General features: G+C 43.9%; 1 protein-coding gene across 1 annotated transcript in view; it reads right to left on the bottom strand.

The window, feature by feature from the left end:
* The window catches only part of LOC124795193 (soluble guanylate cyclase 89Db-like), a 440,530-nt gene that overhangs the window by 23,338 nt on the left and 392,209 nt on the right, over window positions 1–24,983 (bottom strand). Inside the window, exons 8-11 of the mRNA XM_047259097.1 lie at window positions 23,898–24,066; window positions 18,265–18,408; window positions 11,637–11,790; window positions 3,643–3,752 (exon numbers count right to left, since the gene is read on the bottom strand). Of these exons, the coding sequence (XP_047115053.1) occupies window positions 3,643–3,752; window positions 11,637–11,790; window positions 18,265–18,408; window positions 23,898–24,066 (577 nt within the window). The remainder of the gene's footprint in view (window positions 1–3,642; window positions 3,753–11,636; window positions 11,791–18,264; window positions 18,409–23,897; window positions 24,067–24,983) is intronic.

Here is a 24,983-nt window from a genome sequence, read left to right as displayed (position 1 = left end):
TACGGTCGCAGGTTCGAATCCCGTGTGTGATATCCTTAGTTTGGTTAGGTTTAAGTAGTTCAAAGTTTTAGGGGACTGATGATCTCAGATGTTAAGTCCCATAGTGCTCAGAGCCTTTTGGACCATTTTGAACCGTGGACATCGAGCTGATTAGAGACGGAGCACAAGCTCATAATATGGAAGGATGAGAAACGAAATTGGTCGTGCCCTTTAATAGGAACCATCCCAGCATTTGCCTAAAGCAATTTAAGATAATCACGGAAACCTAAATCTGGATGGCCAGACGCTGGTTTCAACCGTAGTCCTCCCGAATGCGAGTCCAGTATATTATTACGAACACCAGTATACAGCCAGAACAAATCTGACAGACTGGACGGAGCCTGCTATTGTTACATCGAATATCCCAGACTGATGGTGTTTATAGAAATAGCGAATATTCCTCAATTGCAAACGTCACAAACATAGTAAATTCGAGAAACTTCCATAAAGGTAAATACTAAAGAACAAATAATTTCATGTGGTTCGGTTTGAACTGGTTCAAAAATGGTTCAAATGGCTCTGAGCACTGTAGGACTTAACATCTGAGGTCATCAGTCCCCTACAACTTAGAGCTACTTAAACCTAACGAACCTAAGAACATCACATACATCCATGCCCGAGGCAGGATTCGAACCTGCGACCATAGCGGTTGCGCGGATCGAGACTGAAGCGCCTAGAACCGCTCGGCCACATCGTCCGGTTATGAACTGGTGACAAGCAGCATGGTAGAGAGCTGCGCCAGCACAGCATGATCATCGTGTTTCATATTTTCCCTGCAACGTTGTATAACGTAACATCACTGCTTAAATGATACAGCCTCTAGTCCGTGGGGATTTGTTATGAAGTCTGTTGGCACGGTAGCCTGATGATGTTGTTTCGAACGAAACCGGTCATGACAGCTGCGGTGGTTTCTTATTAATATTAACAAGAACCAGCTCTGGAGCTATAGTCTAGATGCTCAAGATTTTCAAAAGAACAGTTTACGGAATTTTGTCAGTTTACAGTGAGTTCAATTCCCTTCTATACCTCAGTTTATCCAAACGGGGATCTATATGGATTTTTACTTCCTATCACCAGACGAGACTTATTGACCTGTTGCAACTGGGAGAAACCATTTTCAGGTGCACGAAGCGTTTTAATAGGAAATTCAAAATTCAAATAAATAATTTCGTTTTTTAAAATATGACTGTCTAAAAATATTTTCTTTTATCGTAAAGGGTATATACTGCTACCACATGCTTATAATTGCAGTATATTATTTTTGTATTGATAAATTATTCTTGCATGGGTATGAACCTCAATTTTTTGTTTTTCATAACGATGTTAGTAAGTCGCGCTGAATACCGCAATGATTTCACGTCTTTAAAGTTTTTCAATTTCATCAATTTAGCAACGCTTACAGTAGTAAACCTTAAATGCTGCGTTATAGTCTTTTAGTTCGAAAATTGCTGTGAAATTCTATTTATAAGGACGAATCATCACCGAATTATTCCTGGTAGGGCCCACACCACCGTTTTTGCATATGGGTGAACAGGTCCTGAAGACAGTTGTGCCGGTGACTACAACACGATTTACCAGGCACTAGGGGCCTACTGATGCATTCACTGCCAAACTGTGTTTAATGTGAATGACATAGCTTGTCATTCTGAGGATTAAATCGAAAAATGAATAGAATCATCTTACCTACGCAATGCGCTCCTTAGAATGTTAATAAATGTGGGCAATCTACACTGATGTTCATAAATTAAGGATAATGCTGATACACGGTGAAACAACGCTCTGGTGGGCTGTTTGCGGGTTTAAATGACCTCAGGGTATGACCATGCGGTGCATTTGACCTGTGGTCGTCGCACGGTGGCGCTGGCAGCAGTCCACATACGCAGAGGTGTGTTGGTGCTTTTCAGAATACGGTGCAGCGAGTAAGTGTGCAGACGTTTCCAGACGTGCTAATGGTGACTGTGTGTTGAAAATGGCTCAAAGTACACATATTGATGACGTTATGAGGGGTGGAATACTAGGGCGACTGGAGGCTGGTCAAACACAGCAGGTCGTAACACGGGCCATCTGTGTGCCACAAAGTGTGATGTCAAGATTATGGCAACGATTCCAGCAGACAGGAAACGTGTCCAGGCGCTACAGTACGGGACGTCGACAGTGTACATCACAAGAAGACGGATATATCACCATCAGTGCCCGCAGACGGCCACGGAGTACTGCAGGTAGCCTTGCTCGGGACCTTACCGCAGCCACTGGAACAGTTGTCTTCAGACACACAGTCTACAGACAACTGAACAGACATGGTTTATTCACCTGCAAGGTGCATTCCACTGACCCCTGGTCACAGGAGAGCCTGCAAAACCTGGTGTCAAGAACACAGTACATGGTTATTGGAACAGTGGTCCCAAATTATGTTCACGGACGAGTCCAGGTATGGTCTGAACAGTGATTCTCTCCGGGTTTTCATCTGGCGTGAACCAGGAACCAGGTACCAACCCCTTAATGTCCTTAAAGGGACCTTTATGGAGGTCGTGGTTTGATGGCATCGGATGGCATTATAATTGGTGCAAGTACACCCCTGCTTGTCTTTGACAGAATAATAGTAAAAGGTCAGGTGTATCGCGACGTCATTTTGCACCAGTATGTTCGCCTTTTCAGGGGTGCAGTGGGTCCCACCTTCCTCCTGATGGATGATAACGCACGGCCCCACCGAGCTGCCATCATGGAGGAATACCTTGAAACAGAAGATATCAGGCAAATGGAGTGGCCCACCTGTTCTCCAGACCTAAACCCCATCGAGCACGTCTGGGATGCTGTACGTCTTCAAAACCCTACGACACTTCAGGAGCTCCGACAGGCACTAGTGCAAGAATGGGAGGTTATAACCCAGCAGCTGCTCGACGGCCTGATCCAGAGTATGCCAACCCGTTGTGCGGCCTGTGTACGTGTGCATGGTGATCATATCCCATATTGACGTTGGGGTACATGCGCAGGAAACAGTGGCGTTTTGTAGCACATGTGTTTCGGGACGGTTTACTCAACTTATCATCAGTACTGTGGACTTACAGCTCTGTGTCTTGTGTGTTCCCTATGTGCCTATGCTATTAGCGCCAATTTTGTGTAGTGCCACGTTGTGTGGCACCACATTCTGCAATTATCCTTAATTTATGAGCATGAGTGTAGTAGCTTTATTAATTATAATTTTCTTTTCTTTTGATATTATTAAATTTTGTATACTTGCCTATCAATAGCTGGTGTAACGTAACTTAAAACGTAAAATTTATTCAGGCACTGCCCTCCGTGCAGCTAGCTGAAAGAACACACATTGATGACGTTATGAGGGGTAGAATACTATTTGCTATCACACGCAAATCCATAATAAGGATATCAACAAATTAACATTGTGCATAGTGTGCAGCAATGTAAGTGTGAGTGATTAAATGTATTTAATTAAATTTAATAAACCATTTGTAGCATGCTGTCATAAAATAAGTTAAAACCATCACTTAAACTTTGAGAGCTTTCTGTCCTCTTTCGCAACATTGCATTGCTTGTATGATTTTCACAATGAATTACAGTTACAAGTCGTGATGTTACAGTACTTACGATACTCGTTGTCTGCATGCGGGCAGCTGTGTTGACGGTGTCACCGAACAAGCAGTAGCGGGGCACCTTGAGGCCTACGATTCCCGCCACCACTGGGCCTGAATGGATTCCTGTGAGACAGAGAACACCCGGCTAAATATGCCAGTAGCTACTGGGCAGACCTTAATAGATACAGCAATAAAAATTTTACAACACGTCACGTTTATAAAGAGGTCGTAACAGACATTTGGAAGCTGAGAGCCGAAGAAAAAATAACTGTTGATATATTTTTCGAAAATAATGTTAACCCTTCTAGTTCATAACGTGAAGGATGTAGATAGAGTACTCCTGCTCGTATATCGCGTGGTGTGGTATCACTATATCTTTTGGTTCTTGTTTCTTTATAATCTGGGAACCTGTCTCAGCCAAAGCTATTTCTTTCCGAGCAGGTTACTATATACACGATACACTGACAGTTGGCGAAAATAAACACGCAAGCAAACAATTATTCTTCTTACAATGATTGTTATTACTGTTATCACTATTAATACTCCCGCACGTGTGATGCAGTTGTTTCTTTATTCTTCTGTTCCGATTGTTTAGGCTTATTCTATGCAACTACAAGTTTACTCTGTAGGTTTGCTGCTTGATGTGATGATGATGACGTTTGGTTTATGGGGGGCTCAATTGCGCCCATACTAAGTCCCAATGTTTTCACAGTCCAATTTTTTTTCACAATCCAATCTAGCCACTGTCACGAATGATGAGGATGATGATGAAATGATGAGGACAACACAAACACCCAGTCTCCGGGCAGAGAAAGTTCCCAACCCGGCCGGGAATCGAACCCGGGACAGTTAAACGAAGTGAGAGCGGATTGCCAATAGAACGTTGTTATAACCTTGGAACACTCCTTGTACATGTCAGCAACATGTTGTCCATGTAACACTTTCACACGTACTACAGTACAAAAACTAGCATGACCAGAGCTTGAAGCCACGATCCTGGGTACGACAAACTAGCGCTCCACTGGCTTTCTCACGCGAGCTCTGACGTATGCTCACAGTTAAGCTTTTCCCGTTCACCGTAGGTCATTGCTTACCGTTTACCCATAAAAGGAAATGACGTGTGGCTAGGGTCTCCCATCGGGTACACCGTTCGCCTGGTGCAAGTCTTTCTAGTTGACGCCACTTCGGCGACTTGCGTGTCGATGAGGATGAAATGATGATGATAGGGACAACACAACACCCAGTCAGTGAGCGGAGAAAATCTCTGACCCAGCCGAGAATCGAACCTGGGCCGTTAGGTATGACATTCCGTCGCGCTGACCACTTAGCTACCAGGGGCGTACACCGTTTACGCATGATATCCTGGACGACAGCACGTAGAAGAAACTATATCGGTGTTTTGGTTGACTATCGATATATAGCTGTCTGACATCTGGAGGTTTGGGTGTTAGTGCTACCCTTAAGAAGCCGGGGCAGTTTGCTAGTTGTAAGGGGACAACTTTATACAAGCTGTCCGAGTAAGGGGGACATTAGAATCAGATTTTGGGAGGTTGAACGTTGTTTTTGACAAATGTGTTATTCTGTTGTTGTAAACTGACGTGGAATGGAGAAAGATGGTTCTGGAACAGTATCTCTGTAAAACAGCGCTGTAAGAAATCAGACCTTGAGAAAACGTGACAAAGTACAAAACTGGAAGCATTTAAAAATGTATCGATTGCGACTCCGTAGTGTTCTGTGCACTACGACCAGATAGTGGGTATACTTGCAAGGAGAGACAGCATTGGTCGTATATTTTTGTTTATTATCGCAAAATCGATTTTCGGTCACTTAGTGACCATCCTCAGTGCTGTAATATGTAACTAAAATTAGTAAGCACTGGTGTCAATAAGCTTACGGCGATCACATAGACATAAAAATGTCTAAGCGAGAATATTAAATGTTCGGTAGACAAATTAAAAACGGAATTACTTGCGGAAATGGACCTATGTAGCACACTTACAAGCGGAAGGGACAGATTTGTGAAGTATGTACTACAAAAATTCCGAAATAGGTAACTTGGCACTAAAGTGAGTGGCAGAAGATAAACTCTGTAGTGATAGACAAAGACTGGAATATGTGGACTATCGAAAAAGTTGAGTGTAGTGAGTAAATCACCATGGACCCGCAAACAGAGATCTTTCGAAATTCAGCTCGTTCTGTTCCCCAATGAGATCCATAGCGCCCTAAACAACGGCGCTCAGATTGATGCTGTGTTCCTTGACTTTAGGAAGGCATTTGACACCGACCCGCACTGCCATCTAGTTAAAAAAAAAAAAAAACAAGTTTATCGAGTATTGGACCAGATTTGCGACTGGATTCAAAACTTCTTTGTAGATGTAACTCAACACATGGCTCTTAACGGAGCAAAATTTACAAATGTAAATCTAATTTCAGAATTACCCCAAAGAAGTGTGACAGGTCCGTTACTGTTTATAATGTATAGATGGTCTAGTAGAAAGTGTTGGAAGCTCTTTAAGATTGTTCGCAGATGATGAAGTTGTCTATTAGAAAATAGCAATGCCAGAAGACAGTTCCGATTTGCAGAGGATTGATGAATGGTGCAGACTCTAGCAGTTGATAAAATGTAACATTTTGCGCATACACAGGAAAAGAAATTCACTGCTGCACAACTACACTATTGACGACAAATTAATGGAAACCATATCTACCGTTAAGCATCTAGGAGTAATTATACGGAGTGGCCTTAAGTGCAATGACCTCATAAAGCAAATAACAGGAAAAGCAGATACTAGACAGATTCATGGGAAGAATCTTACAGAAATGTAACTCATCCACGAAGGAAGTGGCGTACAAAGGCGCCTGTTTGCTCGATTCTTGAGTATTGTTTCGCTATGTGGTATCCTTATCAGGTAGGACTGATGAAGGAGTTAGGAAAGAGACATAGAAGAGCGGAGTATTGCCTCATGGGATCGTTTAGCTGGAGCGAGAGCATTACAGAGGTGCTCAACAAAATCCAGTGTCGAACGCGACAAGAGAGGTGCTGTACATCAAGCAGAGGATTACTACTGAAATTTTGAGAGAGCATTCTCCGGGAAGAGTCGGACAACATATTACTTCCTCCCACACACATCTCGCTAAATGACCACGACGAGAAAATTCGAGAAATTAGAGCTAACGCAGAGGCTTACCGACAATCATTCTTCCCACGCGCCATTCGCGAGTGAGACAGGAAAGGCCTGATCAGTTGTTGGTGCCAGAAGTACCCTCTGCCACACACTGGTGGGCCGGTTATCGGATATGGCATAGATGTTGATGTATGCAAAGGGAGGAGAAAAGTGGCTTAAGATACAAGAATGTAGAATGAATTGAGACGAAAGAGTGGTTCTTTTCTGATTATTTTTCTTCTGATCTCGCTTAATGCACCAAAGGATGTTGGTAGCAAGACCTATAGGTTGATCTTGGAGGCATTCTTCTAAATGACTGAACAAGGAACAACAAGTATAGGTCTCCTATTGCTGCTATTTTCCCGAAATAGATGGGCATGATGGTCTAGCGACAAATCGCATGTCTGGAAACCGAAAGGTCTCGGGATCGAATCCCAGTCGGACCACGGAATATTTGTCTGTCTTTAGCCTAGCCTTCATCTCTCCTATATGTGAAGATTCGCCATGAACTACACGTTGTGCAGATTCCGCGTTAAACTGCACGTGCCCTATCCCGATGTTATTATTGTGGTAGATTGGGGACACGCAAGTCGTCGCAAGACGTCCAGTGGAAAGATTTGCACCAGGTAGCTGAAACACACATTATTATTATTACATTATCTACGCCGAAACCTGAGTTAACACTCAACACTAGGTGCTTTTTTCGCAATCGAAGCGGGTTTTTAATTTTTTAATATATTAACCAACGATTGCTGACACGCTGCGATGTTGAAGGTCCTTAAATTATTATTATTATTATTATTATTATTATTATTATTATTGAGACATATTTTTTTAAGATCCGATCGATTGCGAATTTAAGACGGCAGTGAAAATTCGGTGAGACTTTGTGCAGCGTCTAGTACGCCCGTCGATCGCGTCACGTCGCACTAGACAATTCTGAGCGCGCAGTGAACACGTAAACGTGCCCAGAACGAGGTGTAAGGCATCTGAGATTCATTGACCAACAAGTAATGCGTACGGTGAGTGACAGCAAAGTGTGGCAGGAACTTTGAAACACGGACGTTCATAGTGCAGGCGATCAGGGAAGAAAGCGACAGTCGATCGACGATCTTGCACAGGCAACCCGAGACAATCGTCAGTTCACAATTTCCCTGTTGAGTGATTCGTTTGCCGGTCTTTCAGGATGTGCTCTCTCTTCCATCGTAAGCGAGAGGCTTCGGTACCACAAACTCTGAGCGATATGCGTTCCGAAGATGCTGTCCGACCATCACAAAACACAGGGAATGAGCTCTATCTTAAAGTTTTTCCAGCGTTACCATGATGAAGGACAAAATTTTTTGAACAAAATTGTCACAAGGAACGAGACTTGGGTCCATTTCGAAAATGGCGAAACAAAAGAGCAGTTCAAATAGTGGATGCAGTCTCATTCGCTGAGCAAACTAAAGAAGTGCAAGCGAATCTTCTCCACCAGGAAGTATATGGCTGCTGCTTTCCGGGATCGAAAAGGAGTTTTGTTGATGGAATTCAAGAAACGTGGCACGGCCATCACTACAGCCTCACGAGCGTGACTCTACAACATCTACGAACGGCAATTCAGAACAAGGGAAGAATGTTGTCATCAGGCATTGCCCTCCTTCGTGACAAATCTCGGCCGCACACTGCAGCTGCAACAAAGACGTTTCTGCAGCGATGCCGATGGGTAGTGCTTAATCACCCATAATAAAGCCCGGACTTTGCTCTTTCAGCTTTTCATGTCATCTCTCACCTGAAGGACAGCATTTCGGCATGGACAAAGAACTTGTATAAGACACTGGCTTCTACATCCTCAGGGAATCCATGACATCCCATCAGAAGAGTCAGAGAGTTTGTGGCAAGGTCTTATGAGACCAAACTGCTGAGGTCATCGGTCCCTAAGCTTACGCACTACTTAATCTAACTTAAACTAACTTACGCCAAGGGCAACACGCACACCCATGCCCGAATGAGGATTCGAACCTCCGACAGGAGAAGCCGCGCGGACCGTGACAAGACGCCATAGACCGCGCGGCTACTCCGCGCGTGCAGGGAGTTAGCTCTGCCTCTGCAATCGCAGTCATATTCCTGCTTAAGATTCCAAGTGCAGTTGGCGAATCTTATTGTCATTAACATACCAATATGTTCCCTCTCACTTACATAGATTAGACGAGGCTAGTCAGAGTGGCTAGCCCCCTTTCATACTCAAGAAAGGAAATGCGAATAATTCGATGAATTACAGGCCCACATTACAGACGTCGATTTGCAGTAGGATTTTGGAACACGTACTGTGTTCGAACGCTATGAAATACCGCGAAGGAAACAATATGTTGACACACAGCCAGTACGGATTCAGAGAATAAAGTTACATGAGTGCAGGGTATCTCAGGATGATTCCTTATTTCTAGTTTTCCGAAAGGGTTTTGGTACCATACCTCATAAGCGACTTCTAATCAAATTGCGTGTCTGTGGAGTATCGTCTCAGTTATGCGACTGGATTCAAATTATTCCCTATCAGAAATGTCACAGTTTGAAGTAACTGACGGAAAGTCATCGAATGAAACAGAAGTAATATCTAAAGTTCCACTGTGATGTGTTATACGTTCTCTGCTGTTTTTTACTATATAATTGGTAGGAGACGATCTAGCAGCCATCTTCGATTGTTTGCAGATGCTGCGGTCATTTACCGTCTAGTAAAGTCAGGAGAGAATCAAAACCAGTTGCCAAATGATTTATACAAGATATCTGTGTGGTGCGAAAACTGCCAATTGACCTTAAATAACAAGAAGCGCGATGTCATTAACATGAGTGTTAAAAGGAATGTGTTAAATTTCGTCTACACGATAAATGACAAGTCTAAAGGCTGTCAATTGAACTAAATGCCTAGTGTTAACAATCACGAACAGCTTCAGTTGGATCAATCACATAGATAATGTTTTAGGGAAGGCAATTCAAAGACTGCGTTTTAGTGACAGAATACGTACAAAATGCAAGAGGTCTACTAAAGAGACTGCCCACACTTTCGCTTGTTCGTCCTCTTCTAGAGTAAAGATGTGCGGTATGGGATCCATACCAGATAAGATTGATGGAGGATAGCGAAAAAGTCAATTCTGCATTATCGCGAAATACGAGAGAAAGCGTAGCGGATATCATAGGAGAGTTGGGGTGGCAGTTATTAAAACAAAGGTGTTGCTGTGAGACCTTTTTCACGAAATTTAAAGCTCCAAATTTCTCCTCTGAACGCGAAAATATTTTCTTGACACTCACCTGCCTTGGAAGAAATGATCGTCGTAATAAAATAAGTCAGAGATTGCACGGAAATATTTTAGTGTTCGTATTTCCCGCGCGCTGTTGGAGTGTGGAACGGTAGAAAAATATAGTGAAAGTGATCCGATGAACCCTCTGCCAGGCACTTAAGTGTGAATTGGGCAGTAGCCATGTAGATGTAGATGGATACTAGCATGGATAATTGGCTTCTATGATGAGGGTATTGAAACGTTGATACGACAAATGTCTAAGTTGGGGCGGCGACTATCTAGAAAAGTAACTGGGAGGTGTAGGCAAAAGTTGGAAATAAAACATTTTTTATTTTCACTGTAATTTCCATTTTGTGACCAACGGACCTTCAAACAAAATTTCCCTTGTGTTATTATTGATGTGAAGGTCGATGGCAGCATGTCATGCCCTCACACAAATGCAGGATGCGTTTCGATCGGTACCCCTGAGATTTGCAGTGGGATGATAGAGGCTAGCACGAGTGGGGTGATTGTAGGAATCTGGAACATTCTATAATAATTAGTACTGGAATACTTTAGTAAATAACTTTTACTTAACTTTGTCCTGCTACTGCACTTCAGGAACACAACTAATAACAACTATCTTTCTTTAATGCAAATGACTCTGTGGTGTCACCGCAAGGCACCACACTTGCTAGCTTGTAGGCTTCAAATCGGCCGCGATCCGTCAGTACACATCGGACCCGCGAGTCGCCACTGTCGACGCTGGCAGACCGAGCGCCGCCACTCGGCTGGTCTTACGAGACAAGCTAGCGCACTGGCCAGTTCTACAGTCGACTTTAATAGGAATGGTTCACTCGTTATAGCTTCAGAGATCTCATTCGCAGAGACGCTAGTTAGCATAGCCTTCAGCTAAGTCAGTAGCTACGACCTAGCCAGGCGCCACATACAGTTTATGCTTTGACAATTGATCTATATGTGTGAAGCAATCAGAATTTTCAAGAAGTATTCGCAATTCAGTCTATAACTGCACTTGTAAATATGATTGTACAAAGTCAAGATCGACGTCACCGCTGATTCTGAATTAAAGCTGAGTATTTAATTGTATTCCTCTCTACTAACTTTCTAATCACCTAAGATGTTCCAGATACATCTCGTCAAGTATAGTTCATTGATCCTCATGTCAGCCTACGTGATCAACGCGTGCAATTAATGGCCATACCTCTTGATCAGACTAAGAGTCAAATTGCGTGACTCAGCCGGGTCTCGCTTTTTCCATGAGGCCCATAGTTCCGCCCTGATACATAACAGACTTATTAACAAACGTTAACTGGATTGTGCAACAAGCAAGATAACACAATTCTGGTATTACGTGCGTAATAGATGCGCGAACTAGAGGCTAACCTAGCGAGCTGAAGGCTATTCTAATCTGGCTTCGCTCACGACCTGTAGCGACCGGTGCGATCTGTAAGTCTCTGTCCGAGCCATACGGCGGCGCTGCGAGCGCCAGCGAGTCCACAGAGGTTGCAAGTGCTGGACCGCTATCGGTTATCGCAACCACAATTATAATACGGAAATAGGGCGCAACTCACCTATGCGTATCTGTATGCTGATCCCCGATGGCAGTCGCAGCTCGCGCACGCGCCTCACCAGCTGCAGCGATACGTCGGCCACGTTCTGCGCGTGTCTGGGCGACGTTTCGGGCGCGCCGCTCACCGCCATGTACACCTGGCCCACCGTCTCCACCTAAAACAGCCGCGTTGCAACACACCACACACACTGGCAAGAACTGACAGGTAGGAAATATCACACATACTGGCTGCAGCATCAAAACTAGTGACTGAACTGAAACACATACACACACAAACAAACACACACACACACACACACACACACACACACACACACACAGAGAGAGAGAGAGAGAGAGAGAGAGAGAGAGAGAGAGAGAGAGGACGTCCAGGAAAGTTCACTCATGTTCAGGAGAAAATAGAATACCTTGAGCGACTAGAGATGGGACCTTCATATTCACAGGACGTGTACATTAGTATCTTCTGCAATGCGCCGATTTTCGGCACGATTGTGTTCCCGCCTCGAGTGTCAAGGTCGACATTGGCCTCGCCAGAGATACTGATGTGCCGAGTTGGCGGCGATTGGCCCTCTGGCGACGAGGAGTGGAGGGTTAGAGAGTTCCGAGCGAGAAGGACAGAACGGCAGTGTTGGGGTACGGATGGTCCGAATTGTGCATTAATAATTTTGGCACTTCGGTGTATTGCCACGGCAGATAAACACGACAGCATGCGTCCAACCTGAACACGCTGTACTGTAGCATGTTTGCCCACAATAAGGATTGAGCCGTGGTAAAGAATTGCTGTTTGAAGAGCGCGCCGCAGCGTGTTGTGGGAAGCAGTCGGCCTCCGTTTCTGGCGGTGGCGCCGCTGTGGTAATCGCAGCTTTGGTGTCTCCCTCTGGTCGGAAAGCGGAAAGGTTGCCTGTTCACGTGCATTTAAGGGGCGCTATCAGCTCGTCAGGGAGTCAGTCGGAGTGAGGCTAGATCAGTTTCGCGTCACCAATTGTTGGTCTGTTTCTCGTTCGCATTTGTGCGGCGGTTAGTGTCTGTCGTTGGAGTGCTAGTATGTCTGGATCAGACCTTAAAGCCAGAAAATGAGAGTCTTGCCACTCAGCCAATAACAGAACTCAGCTAGTGGTCGCCCGGTCGGGGCTGAGTTCCTGCATCTGTCTGCGCGTTAGGCCGCCGGTCTGCTCGAGTTGCTCGGGCAACGGTCATTGGCGGTTGGATTGGTCGGTTGGTCGGTTGCGCACTGAGACACGAGATGACTTGTCCGCCTTCAGCGTCGGCGCATGTGAGGTCCCCACGTCAGTCCAGTCGGGGGTAGTGGCTTCGCGGTTCACAAGAGAGCAACAGGAGCGAAACCACGATATCGGACTGGCCGGGGCGAGCTGTGACGCCGTGCGACGGAAGATCGGTGCGCCTTGCTGCGTCCGTTGAAGCGGCTGGCAGCGGACGGTTCGGTAGAGCGTTGGGGGTGCTGCGCCAGGTCTTTACCAGAAATCGCAGTTATTAGAAGTTAAGTGATTGGAGATATGTTGTATCATTTACTTGTTAAATTCTACTTGTTTTCTTGGTGAGGTCACCACCTGCTTTGTTTTGGGGTCGTCCCATCGTCCCACCATTCTTCTCCGTTTGCCCACCCGCGGGAAGGTGGTTATTGTGAATTGGGTGGTCCGTTTTTTCCTTGTGGAATTGGGGAGCTTTAGAGCAATCTGCGGTTCGGGTTGTTTGGTAAACTCCCCCCCCCCCCCCTCCCCTGTCAATCTGCCATACGTTAATAGCTGCCTCTGTCATGTTTGTCGGATTCGGTTTTGACGAATTTATTGTTTGAAGGCCGAATTCTTGAAATATGTTTCTATCTTGCTTATCATCTTGCGAGGTGGTATGTGTAATGTAGAGCATGTTGTACATTTTATGTATGTCTGCATTTTATGGGTTTTATTTAAATAGTCATTTTAGGTTATAAGCTTGCCACCCTTCCACCGTAAGAGTCCTTTACAAAAAATTGCACTTTCGGTGGTAAATAATTTGAGGGTTGTACCATTTCCATTCCTCTTACGGGGTGCATAGTTTACATGTTTGTGTGAGTTCTTAAGAATTTTTTTGTTTAAAGTAATCTGGTGTGTTGCAGATTTGCACCCGTGTCCTTTTGCAGAGCTTGTTGTGAGCGGTCATGACTACGGCCGTGTTGAAAGGGAGCAGGCAAGCTTCTCAGCCCGAAGGCTCCTACTGTTAATATTATTCTTTGCCTCTAAGTAAAACTGTAACTTGATATTTCGAGTGTGCTTTTCTGCTTATAATTTTAAATCTGTTTTGAAAAAGCTTTTAGGAATAAATTCACAATTGTTAAAAGTAATTTTCCATCATTTACTCCCTGGCAACTACTTCCACGCTCACCTAGTGTGGTTAAATGTGTTAATGTTCTTGATGAATCGCCAGTAAATAAAGTAAATTCTTTAAGAAAAAAAAATTTGAAAGTAATTTCACGGTTCAAGGATGTCATGATATTGGAGAAGAAAGCAGCGGAATACGGTATGTGTATTAACCTTCAGTGACTTCTGCGATGTTAGTTTACTTAACAGTGTGGAGATAGTGCAGTAACGGTCACTTTTCAACGGAATTTACGATTGTGTAAAACTGTGGTCAATGCCAGATGGCGTTGTCACAAAGTTATTATTTTCTTATTTGTGAACATAATTTTCTGTTATAGGATTACTCATTGGACAGATTTGAAATTGTCAGCTCTGCGCTGTAGTTCAGCGGGTTATGTACTGGAATTTGACAAGTATGCTAACTGTGTGTTTGGGGTATGTTTTTATATCTGCGTGTTAAATGAAAGTGAATTTTGAAGTTTGTAAGGCACCTTTTTGCCATTATGATTCTGTAAGTTTTTATTTGGAAGTGGTGTTGTTTCTACTGTTATTGATTAAGAGTTAATTACCCGATTAATCAAAGGAAAAGTTATTTAACCGGTGTTTCTATGAAGTGTTTTAAGAGTTGTTTTTCAGTGAACTATTATTAATAAATTACGTAAATAAGTAATGTTGTGTAAGAAGTTATTGAAGGCACACATCTCCATTAGCCAATCAACCATTGCCAGTTGCGAACAGGCATTGATGTAACATTGGGGGACTATAGGCTATTTGTTAAGTGGCAACGCTAATCCTGTTGTTTGTTCCTCTTGTTGAAATGTCTAGTCGCCCCTAAATTAAACACTAATTCTGCACAGCAGAAATGATTAGCATTTGAACCATATCGACTAGTGGGTTCAAGTTCAACAGTGACATCACAGCGCAACACAGCCTACAGGTAAAATGTGCCTGTGGCTCTCTTTGTCATTGTAAATCGAAGGTAATGGATCAGAAAACGTGCAGGATCCCTCGCAGACGTATGTGCAACCGTACCGTCAGATCATTGAATCTGAAAGAGGGCGCATTACTGGCATAAGACAATGTGATGCTTACATTCTGAAAACTGCTGCTCGTGTGGGACCAAGCGTTTTGGCAGTGCAACGGGTGTGTGCAGAATGGTTCACGGAAGGCTGTAGAACACGACGAGATGGGTCAGGTCGCTCATCCAGACCATCCCCCGAGAAGATCGACACTTCATCCGACTGGCATACCAGTACAGATCTGCGTACTCCTCGGCTCTGGGGCAACAGTGGAACACATCGTACACTATCAGATGTGACAGTCTGTCGCCGTTTATTACGGCTTGGGTTACTGCGCGTCGTCCACTTCTCCGCCTACCTTTGACGCATGTGCAGAATCATGCTAGACGGCAGTGATGGTTAGAACGACATCACTGGGGTAGAAATGGCATCAGATAGTGTTCTTGGACGAATCCAGGTTCTCTTTGTTTGAAAATGATGGCCGCATTTTGGTTCGCCGCAGGCAGGGGCAGCGGCATCACAGTGACTGCATTCACACAAGACATTCAGGACCAACTCAAGGTTTTATGGTGTGAGCTGCCATTGGGTACAACCACGAATCATAGTTGGTGCTGTACAGCACACTATGACCAGTATGACCTTCGTGAATGATATCCTGCGACCTGTAGCCATACCTTTTCGGCAAAACAACCTAGATGCCATTTTTGAACAAAACAATGCACAACCACATGTTGCTGCACGAGTACGTGGCCCGCCAGATCAACAGATTTGTCGTCAATTGAAAATGTATGGGTCGTGGTAAAATGATAGATGCAGTGCTGTGACCCAGTGCCAACCACCACAGATGAACTCTGGAACTAGGTGAATGCAGCATGGATGCTATACACAGAACGACATTCGTTCCTTATTCGCGTCGATGTCATCATCCATGGAAGAAGTTATCAGAGCCCATAGCGGACACTGTGCCTATTAGGCAACCAGGTCACATGCTGGAAATGGAAATGCCGTGTGGCTAGGGCTTCCCGTCGGGTAGACCTTTCGCCTGGTGCAAGTCTTTCGAGTTGACACCACTTCGGCGACTTGCGTGTCGATGAGGATGAAATGATGATGATAAGGATAACACAACACCCAATCCCTGAGCGGAGAAAATCTCCGATCCAGCCGGGAATCGAACCCGGGCCGTTAGGTATGACATTCCGTCACGCTGACCACTCAGCTACCAGGGACGGATGGGTCACACGCTGAACCGAGGTGACTGAAATGCTAATCGTTTCTGCAGAACATATTAATGTACACGCCCTGTGAATATGAACGTCCTATCTCCAGTCGTTCAAGGTGTTCTGTTTTTTTTTCTGAACGTGAGTGTATATAAGCGAAGCAGAGACCATTTGGAACTCATGGTAAATTGTCATTCATTTGTATTAGTGCACTGCATACTTTAATAGCAACGATAGGGGAGCAAACCGTAAAATTCACGTTTATGTATCCGAATCCAAATGAAACTAAAACACAATATAATCTAACACTACAGTCTAATATTACAATGAGGTGACAGAAGTCACAGGATAGCGATATACACGTATACAGATGGCGGTTGTATCACGTATACAACGTATAAAAGGGCAGTGCACCACCGGAGCTGACTGAGTGTTTGTGTTGTCCTCATCATTTCATCATCATCATCATCATTCGTGATTGTGGTTAGATTGGAATGTGAAAAAATTGGTCTGTGTGAAAATTGGGACTTTGTACGGTCGGTGATGACCGCGCAGTTGAGCGCCCCACAAACCAAACATCATCATCATCATCATCATCGCTGCCGGAGCTGTCATTTGTACTCAGATGATTCATGTGGAAAGGTTTGCGACGTGATTATGGCCGCACGAATGAATTAACAGACTTTGAACACGGAATGGTAGTTGGAGCTACAAGCATGGGACATTTAAAACCGGAAATCGTTAGTGAATTCAGTATTCCGAGATCCACTGTGTCGAGATTGTACAGAGAATACCAAATTTAAGGCATTAGCTCTCACCACGGACAATGCAGTACCGATGGCCTCCACTTAACAGCCGACAGCAGTGGTGTCTGCGTAGTGCTGTCAGTGCTAACAGACAAGCAACAATGGATGAAATAACCTCAAAATCAATGTGGGACGTACGACGGAAGTGTCTGTTAGGACAGTGCTGCGAAGTTTGGCGTTAATTGTCTATCGCAGCAGACGACCGACGCGAATGCCTTTGCTAATAGCACAACATCGCATGCAGCGGCTGTCCTGGAGTCGTGACCGTATCGCTTTGACCCTAGACGACTGGAAAACCGTGGCCAGGTCAGATGGGTCCCGATTTCGGTTGGTGAGAGCTGATGAAAGGGTTCGAATGTGGCGCAGACCTTACAAAGCCACGGACCCAAGTTGCCAACAAGGCACTGTGGAACTGGTGGTGGCTCGACAATAGTGTGGAGTATGCTTGCATGGAATAGACTGGTTTCTTTGGTTCAACTGAACCGATCATTGAGTGCAAATGGTTACATTCGGCTACTGGGAGACCACCTGCAGCCAAACACCGACACAATTTTTATGTATGACCGTGCGCCAAGTCAGTGCGCCACAGTTTTTCACGATTGGTTTCAAGAACATTCTGGACAGATCGATCGGATGATTTGATCACCCTGATCACCCGACATGAATCCCATCGGACATTTATCGGACATAATCGAGAGGTCAGCCTGTGCACAAAAACCTGCGCCGGCAACACTTTCGCAATTGTGGACGGCTACAGAGGCAGCATGCCTCAATATTTCTGCAGGGGTCTTCCAGCGACGTGTGGAGTCCATGCCACGATTAGTTGTTGCAGTGCCCGGGTAAAAGGAGGTCCGACACGTTGTTAGGAGGCATCCCACGACTTTTATCAACTCATTGTAGTGTATGTTAGGTCATATCAAGCATGATTAAACACTCGGCGACACTAACGGTGTTTTTGGACACGGACTCGTAGAATGGAAAAAGCATAAACTTCAAATTGCACTAGCAGACCTAAATTAGGCGTTTTACCTTTTTAAAGTTAGCAATTGCTAATCTCTTGCGTTAGCTCTATGCTTCTGCCAGTTTTCATCTGTCATTTAATTTACTGCTTTTAGATCAGGGTAATCTTTAATTTATATAAATTTTATGCCACTACACTTTCAAAACTTCAAGAGTTCTCAGTGCAGTTTGCTGCTAGTTTCCTGTGCTTTAACAGGGACACGTCAGAATTACCTTGTACACGTTGTAGCGGTCCATGAGAGCATCAAAACAAGTGAAGACGGCGTTCATGCTGGTCACGACGTCCATGGCGTCCTGCACCGTAGAGGAGCTGAAGTCCACCAACTCGCAGAACAGGATGGACACCTCGTCAAACGACTGCAACAAACGTGTTTTAGTGAACGTTAATGAAGTCAGTGTTTTAAGTGGAAAGTTATCATTTTCTAAACAGTGATCTATTCACCAACACGTCGTAAGTTTTCAACGCGTTCCGTGACAAGACACGAGGGATAAGGACTCGTGTGTGATATGGCATCAAAGTTTTTTTGATCTTGCAGCCTCAGCGTTTGTTACTACACTATATTCGTTGCTTATTTTCTAATATAGTATTTATTATTTATTTATTATCAGCTAAGAATTTTTATATTCGTAAACAGAATTGGTTTTATCTGGCCTGTCACGTTTATTACTAAAAATCTACTTGACACTAACTTCTCTTGAAGTATGCTTCAACCTATCAGAAGCAAGTTTCAGTAACGTAATTTTTGAGAGAATGTCAGTCAGCATACGTGTAACTTTAAATAAAAGGTACTTACTACAGTGCTGGAAACTTGAAATTAACTATGCTCAGATCATGAATCACAAGTAAATGGAAGAGATAGAAACCATAGGTACTTTTTTCTGTTGCCATCCAGACGCAACGAGCTTTGGTGTAAATCTATATCTTTAGGATAGGACTTTAGAAACTGACACTGGCTGCTCTACTCGTCCTCAAATACACTACTGGCCATTAAAATTGCTACACCACGAAGATGACGTGCTAGAGACGCGAAATTTAACCGACAGGAAGAAGATGCTGTGATATGCAAATGACTAGCTTTTCAGAGCATTCACTCAAGGTTGGCACCGGTGGCGACACCCACAACGTGCTGACATGAGGAAAGTTTCCAACCGATTTCTCATACACAAACAGCAGTTGACTGCCGTTGCCTTGTGAAACTTTGTTGTGATGCCTCGTGTAAGGAGAAGAAATGCGTACCATCACGTTTCCGACTTTGATAAAGGTCGGATTGTAGACTATCGCGATTGCGGTTTATCTTATCACGACGTTGCTGCACGCGTTGGTCGAGATCCAATGACTGTTAGCAGAATATGGAATCGGTGGGTTCAGGAGGGTAATACGGAGCGCCGTGCTGGATCCCAACGGCCTCGTATCACTAGTAGTCGAGATGACAGACATCTTATCCGCATGGCTCTAGCGGATCGTGCAGCCACGTCTCGATCCCTGAGTCAGCAGATGGGGACGTTTGCAAGACAGCAACCATCTTCACGAACAGTTCGACGACGTTCGCAGCAGCATGAACTATCAGCTCGGAGACCATGGCTGCGGTTACCCTTGACCCTGCATCACAGACAGGAGCGCCTGCGATGGTGTACTCAACGACGAACTTGGGTGCACGAATTACAAAACTTCATTTTTTCGGATGAATCCAGGTTCTGATTACAGCATCATGATGGTCGCATCCGTGTTTGGCGACATCGCGGTGAATGCACATTGGAAGCATGTATTCGTCATCGCCATACTGGCGTATCACCCGGCGTGATGGTATGGGGTGCCACTGGTTACACGTCTCGGTCACCTCTTGTTCGCATTGACGGCACTTTGAACAGTGGACGTTATGTTTCAGATGTGTTACGACCCGTGGCTCTACCCTTCATTCGATCTCTGCGAAACCCTACATTTCAGCAGGATAATGCACGACCGCATGTTGCAGGCCCTGTACGGGCCTTTCTGGATACAGAGAATGTTCGACTGCTGCCCTGGCCAGCACATTCTCCAGATCTCTCACCAACTGAAAACGTCTGGTCAATGGTGGCCGAGGAACTGGCTCGTCACAATACGTCAGTCACTGCTCTTGATGAACTGTGGTATCGTGTTGAAGCTGCATGGGCAGCTGTACCTGCACACGCCATCCAAGCTCTGTTTGACTCAATGCCCAGGCGTATCAAGGCCGTTATTACTGCCAGAGGTGGTTTTTCTGGGTACTGATTTCTCAGGATTATGCACCCAAATTGCGTGAAAATGTAATCACATGTCAGTTTTAGTATAATATATTTGTCCAATGAATACCCGTTCATCATTTGCATTTCTTCTTGGTGTAACAATTTTAATGGCCAGTAGGTATAGTCAAATGTGGCAGAGGATACTAACATAACTAACGAGGCCCTTTTCCCTAACTTTGGTATCCAACTCCAGTGAGGAAATGCAAGAATAATTTGCTCATGAAATTAATATGACGGTAGTTATCAATATCTTCCTGTACTGTGAAACCCAGCACAAAATATGTATAGTATGGACCAAAATAAGGCGACGAAAAGTATAAATTCTAGAAATTCTAGAAAACTCTCGAAAGCTTTTTAGCTAAAAGACGATGGATTATAGTACCTATTATATCTAAGACCATTTTCATTTCGATACTTAATGACCTCTTACGCTAATATAGTGCCCAGTTTAATACTATACATTTTCAAAAGTTATGAAAATAGTAAAGAACGTCTAATACTTATTCAGTAAGACAGTAATATGTGCCAAATGTAATTTTAAATAACTCTAAAATCTACTAGTTGCGAGATGTCACATAAATTTGAGCTAGACTGACGGCTGTTACACCCTGATAGTACTATCAAAAATAGTAATACAAAGAACTAAATTGTATTCACAACGTGTATAAACTAATTTACATGGCTTGTAATTATTATTTCTGTTATACTGCGTATTAAATTTCTCATTTACTTAAGAATTGTTAAGTAGCGTGGTATAAATGAAGCACTTGTGAAGTAAAAAATCCAAAACGTTTAAAACTTATTTTTACTGATTTTTTTTTGTTGATACGTTAGAGATTAACGACTCTTCGATGTAGGTGCCATTAAAAACTAGTCATGGGATTTACCAAGTGCGATTTAAGGAAAGGATGGGGAGTACTTAAAATTGGTATGGGTTTAAGGCTCACAGCTATTGAATAGGTTCTGTTGTGTTTCGAGTGTTACGTATTAATAAATAAGATTTATAAAACTTATTCAATTATGGGTGTGGGATACTGCGGCTATGACGAATAAAGGTTTCCAGAAATAACTACAACCAGTCGATGCTTCAATTTTTGTTTACCATGAACGGTACCACCTGATGATGAGTCGATAGTGATTTGTAACAGGTCATGGTAAATAAATAAAAACTGAAGCATCACAAAAGGCGACTGGTCGCAGTTATTTCTGGAAACCTTCAATAATATTTATTATCTAGGAAGGGAAGATACTTATTACTGTACATATTATTGATTTTACGAAGTAACGGGAACTTGGTTGCCTTTTCGTGGGTTCTAGATGAGATTTTTTCATGTGTCTCATTTCCGTTTTTTGGTAGTTGCTTGGTGACGACTAAGACTAATATGCATGGGAGGAAGAACCGTTCATTATTGAGAAATATTTTCCAAAAGTCACTTAAAGTGTTACGAGTGGAGTAGGGAATTGTATCTATGCTTTATAGATCTAGAAAAGGCATATGACCGGGTTGCTAGGAGGAAGTTATTGTCTGTTCTACGAGATTATGGAATGGGAGGCAAACTTTTGCAAGGAATTAAAGGTCTTTACACAGATAGTCAGGCAGCAGTTAGAGTTGATGGTAAATTGAGTTCATGGTTCAGAGTAGTTTCAGGGGTAAGACAAGGCTGCAACCTGTCTCCACTGTTGTTCATATTATTAATGGATCATATGTTGAAAACAATAAGCTGGCGGGGTGAGGTTAAGATATGTGAACACAAAATAAGCAGTCTCGCATATGCGGAGAACTTAGTTGTGATGGCAGATTCGATTGAAAGTTTGCAAAGTAATATTTCAGAGCTAGATCAGAAATGTAAGGACTATGGTATGAAGATTAGCATCTCCAAAACGAAAGTAATGTCAGTGGGAAAGAGATATAAACAGATTGAGTGCCAAATAGGAGGAACAAAGTTAGAACAGGTGGACGGTTTCAAGTACTTAGGATGTATATTCTCACAGGATGGCAACATAGTGAAAGAACTGGAAGCGAGGTGTAGCAGAGCTAATGCAGTGAGCGCTCAGCTACGATCTACTCTCTTCTCCAAGAAGGAAGTCAGTACCAAGATTAAGTTATCTGTGAACCGTTCAATCTTTCGACCAACTTTGTTGTATGGGAGCGAAAGCTGGGTGGATTCAGGTTACCTTATCAATAAGGTTGAGGTTACGGATATGAAAGTAGCTAGGATGATTGCAGGTACTAGTAGACGGGAACAATAGCAGAAGGGCGTCCACAATGAGGAAATAAGAAAAGAAACTGGGAATGAACTCTATAGATGTAGCGGTCAGGGAGAACAGGCTTAGATGGTGGGGTCATGTTACACGCATGGGAGAAGCAAGGTTACCCAAGAGACTCATGGGTTCAGCAGTATAGGGTAGGAGGAATCGGGGTAGACCAAGGAGAAGGTACCTAGATCCGGTTAAGAATGATTTTGAAGTAATAGGCTTAACATCAGAAGAGGCACCAATGTTAGCACTGAATAGGGGATCAATGGCTCTGAGCACTATGGGACTCAACTGCTGAGGTCATTAGTCCCCTAGAACTTAGAACTAGTTAAACCTAACTAACCTAAGGACATCACAAACATCCATGCCCGAGGCAGGATTCGAACCTGCGACCGTAGCGGTCTTGCGGTTCCAGACTGCAGCGCCTTTAACCGCACGGCCACTTCGGCCGGCAATAGGGGATCATGGAGGAATTTTATAAGGAGGGCTATGTTCCAGACTGAACGCTGAAAGGCATGATCAGTCTTAAATGATGATATGATGATGACTTGAAGTATTTTGCGCAAGTGATAATACATCATAGCCGGAATGACTGAACAAGATGCCTATGCTGTCTAAAATGTGTCCACTGTCTTAAGCAATGTGACATCTCTGTGGATGTAGAGAATCACTGTCGGTCCATTATACTCTAGCTCCATTAGAAGTTACTGATAACTTCAGATGTAAGCCAAGAAACAACAAATTTAAGATTTAAGCTGACAAGACATTGCTCAACAGAATACAGCGAGAAATGCTCAAGGAAACTGAGGATCATAGAAATCAGACATGGGCGTTACTGTCGCTGCCCTACAAGTCATTGATGGTACGGCATGCCAAGCAACAAGGATGCTTTCTCAGGCGAAGGCCCTGCAAGCATGCATGAAACATAAAAGGTTTCATAATAAGCTGCTATAGTTCCTCCTCCCTTCCAATTTTGTATGACAAATATTGATTTATTCAACTATGAATCAAATAATTAAGCTAGTGAATCATTTTGCTTTGACGACATCATGAAATACATAGTCCGTTTTCCATTATCTTTAGTTCGATCTGAATAAATATGTTATTACCACTAAGACACAAAAAGGGAAAAAAACGCAGTTAACCAGCTTTATCACCTTGGAAAACAGTGTTAACCTCTGTTGTTCCTATCCTGAGCTGCAGCAAGTTTCCTGCATTTTGAGAGAAAAAGTCAGACGTGTCAAATACGAGTGCTGAGAAGTAATGAGTGGCATAAAACAGAGTATAGCACGTCAACCCTTCGTCACTTCAAACCTTTCGTGGCATACCTGACAGGTACTGATGGGATCCCCTCCAGAGCGCAGCCTGTCCGCCACAGGTTTCGGAATCATAGAGTACAGGAGATCATCGCCACGTTGTTTCCAGGAGTCCAGTTCAGCGTAACTCTTCTCTAGCTCCATGGAACGTTGTTCTGCTCGTTCAAACATGAGCTCCAGCCTGTAAAAGTAGACGTGGTAAGACATTTCTCTCCTGGTCTCTGTCTAATTTGAGACCACCAATCTCAGCTTTCATGGGGATGGATAATTAATATTTTTCATTTGGTGATTTCTGAGATAGAGTACCCTCATGCTCATAAATTAAGGATAATTGCAGAATGTGGTGCCACAAAACGTGGCACTACACAAAACTAGCGCTAATAGCATAGGTACATAGGGAACACACACGACACAGATCTGTAAGTCTACGGTACTGGTGATAAGTTTAGAAAACCGTCCATAAACACATGTGCTACAAAACGCCACTGTTTCCTGCACATGTACCCCGACATCAATATGGGAATGATCATCATGAACACGTACACAGGCCGCAAAACGGGTTGGCATACTCTGGGTCAGGTGGTCGAGTAGCTGCTGGGGTATAGTCTCCCATTCTTGCATCAGTGCCTGTCGAAGCTCCTGAAGTTGTCTAGGAGTGTGAAGATGTGTAGCGATACGTCGACCGAGAGCATCCCAGACGTGCTCGATGGGATTTAGGTCTGGAGAACAAGCAGGCCACTCCATTCGCCTATCTGTTTTAGGCACTCCTCCACGATGTCAGGTAGGTGGGGCCTTGCGTTATCATCCATCAGGAGGAAGATGTTACCCACTCCACCCCTGAAAAGGCGGACAAGCCAGATAAAAACCCAGTGAGAATCACTGTTCGGACTATGCCTGGACTCGTCCGTGAACATAACCTGGGACCTCTGCTCCAATGACCATGTACTGTGTTCTAGACACCAGGCTTTACGGGCTCTCCTGTGACCAGGGGTCAGTGGAATGCACCTTGCAGGTCTCCGGACGAATAAACCACGTCTGTTCAGTCGTCTGTAGACTCTGTGTCTGGAGACAACTGTTCCAGTGGTTGCGGTAAGGTCC

This window comes from Schistocerca piceifrons, chromosome 4, assembly GCF_021461385.2.
Source record: "Schistocerca piceifrons isolate TAMUIC-IGC-003096 chromosome 4, iqSchPice1.1, whole genome shotgun sequence".
NCBI lineage: Eukaryota > Metazoa > Arthropoda > Insecta > Orthoptera > Acrididae > Schistocerca > Schistocerca piceifrons.
Note: the sequence above shows the minus strand (reverse complement) of the source record. Positions and strands in the feature narration are given on the sequence as shown.